Here is a 5,945-nt window from a genome sequence, read left to right on the forward strand (position 1 = left end):
TTTTATCCCTCAGTGTTGACATCTGTGTTGATGTTTGTCAGCCCTTAAGAAGTTGCTGATGTAGAGAGACCCTCGAGAGGAGTGATGAGACCTGCCGAGGGGGATTTCTCATTAATCGTTAGTTTTCCATGTCCAGAAAAGAGGGAGCAAAGGCCCTTCCTAACCAAGTGTAGCTATCAATAGCTGTGTGACAAATTACCTAAATGTAGTGGCTGTCAGTAGGACCACACTGCCCCATCCAGCAAGCTGTCCAGTCCTTGGGGAAGAGAAATCCTCTTCTCAGGACCCCTCTGTCACCCCCATCTCCTCCAACTGCCCAGATCACACCTCCCCACCCTGGGCTCCTATGACCACGTCCCCAGGGGACTTGGCTGTGAATCCCCCCCTCCATTTCCTTTCCCCAAACAGGCCACCATACCTCACCCCACATGTGGGTGACAGAAATGTTGATTAACAAAATAATATGGGTCTTTTAAATCCCAGGGCCCTGTGCACTCCTCGAAGCCCTGGGTTCACAGAGCTCAGGGAGACAGTTGGATCTGAGAGTTCCAAGGGTCTGGGACCCAATGGTGATGATTCTAGTGAAACCCTCCCACCCTGTCAGGGGACCTGTTCCCTGTCTGAGTTACGACTGAGGAGCCCGAAGGTCTCATTCCTTTGTCAACCCTACCTGCCATTGTCCACGTTACCATTGATGTGTATCAGGCAGAGAATGGAGCTTTTTCTTGTGGTGTATTTTTGTTCCATCCAGGAGAGAATTCTGAGAAAAGGTCAGTGTTTAGGTCCCAGACTTGTTCCTTAAAGGATTCCCAGGAGGAAGGGAGCAAGGATGGTGAAGGGCCCTGGGATGGAGTTTGAGGAACTTGGGACAGGAGGAAAGAGGATCTGGGAGCTTTTATCCCTCAGTGTTGACGTCTGTGTTGATGTTTGTCAGCCCTTGAGAAGCTGCCGATGTTGAGAGAGCCCCTTGAGAGGAGCGTTGAGACCTGCCAAGGGGGATTTCTCATTAATCATTAGTTTTCAGTGTCCAGAAAAGAGGGAGGAAAGGCCCTTCCTAACCAAGTGTAGCTATCGATCACTGTGTGACAAATTACCTAAATGCAGTGGCTTAAAATAACACGTTTATTATGCCACAGTTTGCGTGGTCAGGAGTCTGGGCTTGGCTTAGCGGGGTCATTTATTTAGGGTTTCACAGGCTGCACTCAAGATGTTGTCTGGGCTGCATCCTTTCTGGAGCTTGGTCCCTTCCAAGCTCATGTGGCTGTTGGCAGAATCCAGTTCCTTGTAGTTGTAGGACTGAGGCCCTCATTTCCTTGTGACATGGCCCCCTCCATAGGCAGTTTATATCACCACTGTTTACTTTTCAAGGCCAGCATGAGAATCTCTCTCCAGTCTGCTACGATGGAGTCTTATATGACATAATGTAATCATGGCAGTGATCGCATCATGGGAGGTTCCCATCACTTTTGCCATATTCTGTTGGCTAGAATATGGGTCTAACCGAGTCACGGGTTCCTCCCACACTCTAGGGAAGGGGGTTATGCAGGGTGTGACTCATGGGGGGTTGTCTTATGGTGGGATGACACACCAAGTATTTTACAAATCTTATTATCTCGAAAGAGCTTGAGGAAGAGATGGCAGAAGCATCAGCAGAGTCAAATGAGGATGTGTCAGAGGAGACAGAGGACCTGGAACCTCTGGAACCAGATGTCAGTGGTAAGAAAGTTACCCCCTCCCTGCACTCCTGCCTCATTTCGGCCACTAACTCCTGGAGGGCAAGTCTTGGTCAAGATCTCAGTTTCTCCGTCTGTACAGTGGATAGGAAGTTCCCTGCCCAATCATGCCCCAGGCAGAGCTAGAGCTGTGCAGGTATCAGGGAGACCAGAGCACAAGGAACAAGCCCTGTAATGGTCATCTTGGCATCACACCTGTGCCACCTTTGTCTCAGGTACCTTCCAACAAGTCACAAACCTCCTCAACGTCATGGACAGCGAGTCAACCAAAACGGATGGTGCTGGGGCAGGTCCTGACATGTGGAAGATGCTGGCCTCAGTGGTCATCAGGGAGAAGGCCACCTCTGAGCCCTCTGTGGTGATGGACGCTCTCATCTGCTGCCTGTAGGTACCAGAGGTAGGACCTCCTCTCCCTCAGCCGTTCCTCTGAGCCTGGCCACCTGTTTGTGCGTCCGTCCACTGCTCAGCACACATTTACTGATTGTTGTGGATGCAGGCTAGGTGCTGGGGTACAGACAATGACAAGACTATGAGGGTCTCAGCCCTTGAGGTCCAAGTGGGGCCTGGGCCACTCACAGGTTTTCAACCTGTGTTCCCTGCATCGGTAGGCAGACTCTCAACCACTGTGCCACCAGGGAAACCCCCTATAGGAATTCTTAATAGCAAGCTTTATTTTATAGAAAGAAGATACGTGGCAGCCTTGAGGGAGGTCGGGGTCCAGGAGCATAGGCAAAGAATTTGCAAAAGTCTTTTAAAACATAGGTTTTATTATTATTCAGGTATAGTGAGACCAACAGCTCAGGAGATGATTGCCCTTGAAAAGATGGTCTGTTACTCACAGATCCCAAGAGGCAGGGGCACGCCATGCCATGCAGGCCTACAAGGAAGAACCAGGGTTGGGCGGGAGGCAGAGGGAGCAAGGGAGAAATGTACACAGGAGTGTTTATTGTGGCTTCTGTAGGGGAAGATCCGGCAAGGCAGGATGAGCAGACGTCGGATTGGCTAGTGTGGATAATTTCAGTGAGGTCTGGGGTATAGGGGCCGCTCTGAGTCGTCTGGTCCCTGGCCCTGGAGTGATTAGAGCAGGTGTATAGTGGTCCAGAGCGTGAGAGCCTGATAGAAGAGGTGGCCGGTACGTGGACTTTGGACTGCTTTTGTATTTGACAAGCTTGCTTGTGAGTGGGTGAGTTGTTTGCCATCTCTAGGAATTGACTAACCCTGGGCAGTCTCTCCAGGGCCCACAAGGCCCCAAGAAGTCAAAGCATCAGGAAATATAGAAAATTTTAAAAACCATGGTTAATACCCAGGCCATGATAAATGATCAGTGACAATAAACAGATGATAAACAAGTAGGCATATTTTGTAACTTGACCTGTGTTAAAGATTTTAGTTATTCTTTAATTAGTGAAGGAACCAGTAAGATGTTAAAATCTGTTAAAATGACAATTTTACTTATAGAGATTTACATTCTTTACCAGACAAAATTCCTTTGCGTTGTCACGAACAGGAATCATTTTCAGCATCAGTTTCCTAAAACTTACCTTCTGTCTCCGTGGAGACGTAGCATAGCCTAGACTATCACAGGCGATCAAGGGCACACACTCCCACAGGCCAAATGATCCTGCAGGGGCAGCCAGACAGCACCAAGCCCACCTCTGGGAGGCCACCCATGCCTGTTTTATGCCACTTTCCAAGTCTTTGGCAATTTTTCTCTTGCGCCTGTAAATATTCTCCAAAGATTAATTTCGATCACAGAAATTAGGCTGGGCTTATTATAATTTGCATGGCTGTTTACATATCTGCAGCAATAGTGTTAGCTACACATCTAGGCTTCCTTGAGTTTGCCTTGAAAATCTAGAGCGTGAATTCTCAACGGGGTGATATTGCTCCAAAGCAGGTAAAATTGGTTCTTGCGGCAGTGGGGGCAGGGGTTGGTGTGTGCGAAGGATATTTTAGTTTTTGATGTACAAAGCACAGATATGTATACTCAGCTATATAATATCTTTGTGGTATTACATTTTCATGGTGGGGGGCAATTAGGAAAAAACGCTTAAGAAGGCTCCTTAGGGGACAATAAAAAAGAAAAATTGAAGAGGTTGAGGAAACAAGGGCCATCCGACTAGGCAGCAAAGGCCACACGGTTCTCTTCGGTCCAGGAGTTTTCACGAGGAATCTCTCACTGGAGTTTACAAGCCTCTATTACTTGCTATATCGAGACTGGGAAAGAAGACTCTATGTACTGGATGTCATTCATAGAACGTATAAATTTCATTGACTTCCTCTCCTCTTGAGGTCCCCAAATTTGCTAAGGTCTTGACTGTTGGTAAGTGACCTCCTTACTAGCCAGGGGAGGGGGCCATCTTCCCAGAGCGTTTTGCAGGTAACAGCCCCCGTGGAGAGGAGTCCACCCTTGTGACAAGAGCTATCTAAGAAGCAAAATAGATGATCTCCTCTTGGACTTGCAAGAGGGTCAGTGCCAAATCTGTGGAGGACCCTGTGTGCTGACCATTTGACACCTGCCTAGCTGAGTATGCTGGGCTGAAAACAGTGAAGAGAGGACAGATTTGCAGTCCACACTGACAGGGCCAGTTGGATGAGCCTGATAGGAGGAAGGGAGCGGGTGGCGTGAGAGATGGTGTAATTGGGGTCAGAGTCTTAGGCAGTTTCAGGATGGTGGGGTCATCTACCAGATGAGGCATTGATAATTCTGCATCCAAATCCAATGTGTGGGTGTTCCTCCTTCCACCAAACAATTCTCTGACACCAGCTAGGAGTGCTACAATTTAACTCAATTCTGACTCTGTCTACCTGGAGATAGTGTCAGATCCCAGAGGTTAAGGGCTCAGTCCCATAAGACGACCCCACCCGCGCCCCTGCTTTAGACACCAATCGTAAGTTTGGCCAACTGGCTATGGTTTGGAGGTTCCCATGACCTCCTCATTGGGTTCAATTAATTTATGAGAGTGGCTCACAGAACTCAGAGAAACATTTTACCTACTAGATACTAGTTTATTTTAACAGGATATAACTCAGGACCAACCAGATGGAAGAGACACATAGGGTGAGGGTTTGGGAAAGGGCGCCAAGTTTCCAGGGCCTCTCTGGGCACGCCACTCCTGCCAAATCTCTATTTGTTCACCAGTCTAGAATCTCCCTGAACCTTGTCCTTTTGGTTTTTTTGGAGGCTTCATTATCTAGGCATCGTTGATGAAATCACTGGCCACTGGCGATCGATTCCACTTCCAGCCCCTCTCTTCTCCCCGGAGGTCAAGTGGGTGGGAATGAAAGTTCCAGTCCTCTAATCAGATGATTGGTTCTCCTGCCAACCAGTCCCCATCCTTAGGTGTGGACCAAAAATCATCTCAATATAACAAAAGACACCTTTGTCACTCTCATCACTTAGGAAATTCCAAAGATTTTAGGGGCTCTGTGCCAGAAACTGGATGAAGACCAAATATAAATTTCTTACTATAAATCATAATCTCGCACTGTTTGGAAGGAGGACCCGTAGGAGGGAGGACGTGGTGACTTTGTGTGCTCTGGCAGGGCCGGGTCCCTCCCAGCCTCCACTGCCCCGTCCAGGACCTTCCCACCTGCCATACTCGTTCCTCAGATTTCCACTCAGCGCAAAGTCAACATCTACAGCGTCCTGCAGGAGGTCCTCTAGCAGCAGGGGGAGCTGGAGGAGTGCTGCATCCAGAGGCTGGTCACCATCGCCTCCAAGGAGATGAGGGAGATGCTGCAGGTAGTAGAGCCCTGCCGCCCACCGACCCAGGGGCTGGGCCTTGGTAGGTGCGGCCTGGGATGCCCGAGGCCCTTGTCCGGTTACCTCCTGGGGCAGGAGTATGCTGAGCAAGCCCAAGGGAGCCCAGCAGGGCTGGAGCAGGTGGTGACGCCACACATGCCTCTCCCGTCCCCTGGAGGTGGAGGGCTACGTGAGGGCAGAGGTGGCCAGCGACACCCTGGTGGCCCTGTCCCGAAACCACTTCAGCTTGGTCATGTATGAGCCGCAGCACTGCCTCAGACCCCTCAACCTTGCTGAAGAGTTTGTCATCATCACCCTGGCGAAGCTGGCCAGTGGCAATGGTAGGGCCCGTGGGGCCTCAGCCCCAGTATCTGACCCCTTTAAGACCATCCCGTGTTCCTGCCGGGCCTCTGCCCTTGTCTCTGCCCCCACCCCCTTGCATTTCTCTCTCTTATTACCCTTCTCTG

General features: G+C 49.8%; 1 protein-coding gene across 1 annotated transcript in view; it reads left to right on the forward strand.

Moving 5' to 3' along the window:
- Positions 1–694: 694 nt before the first annotated feature.
- The window catches only part of MROH2A (maestro heat like repeat family member 2A), a 32,958-nt gene continuing 27,707 nt past the window's right edge, over positions 695–5,945 (forward strand). Inside the window, 5 exon segments of the mRNA XM_007463917.1 lie at positions 695–770; positions 1,621–1,716; positions 1,949–2,130; positions 5,347–5,478; positions 5,657–5,819. Coding sequence (XP_007463979.1) covers positions 695–770; positions 1,621–1,716; positions 1,949–2,130; positions 5,347–5,478; positions 5,657–5,819 — 649 coding nt within the window.

This window comes from Lipotes vexillifer, unplaced genomic scaffold (assembly GCF_000442215.2).
Source record: "Lipotes vexillifer unplaced genomic scaffold, Lipotes_vexillifer_v1.1 scaffold1215, whole genome shotgun sequence".
NCBI lineage: Eukaryota > Metazoa > Chordata > Mammalia > Artiodactyla > Lipotidae > Lipotes > Lipotes vexillifer.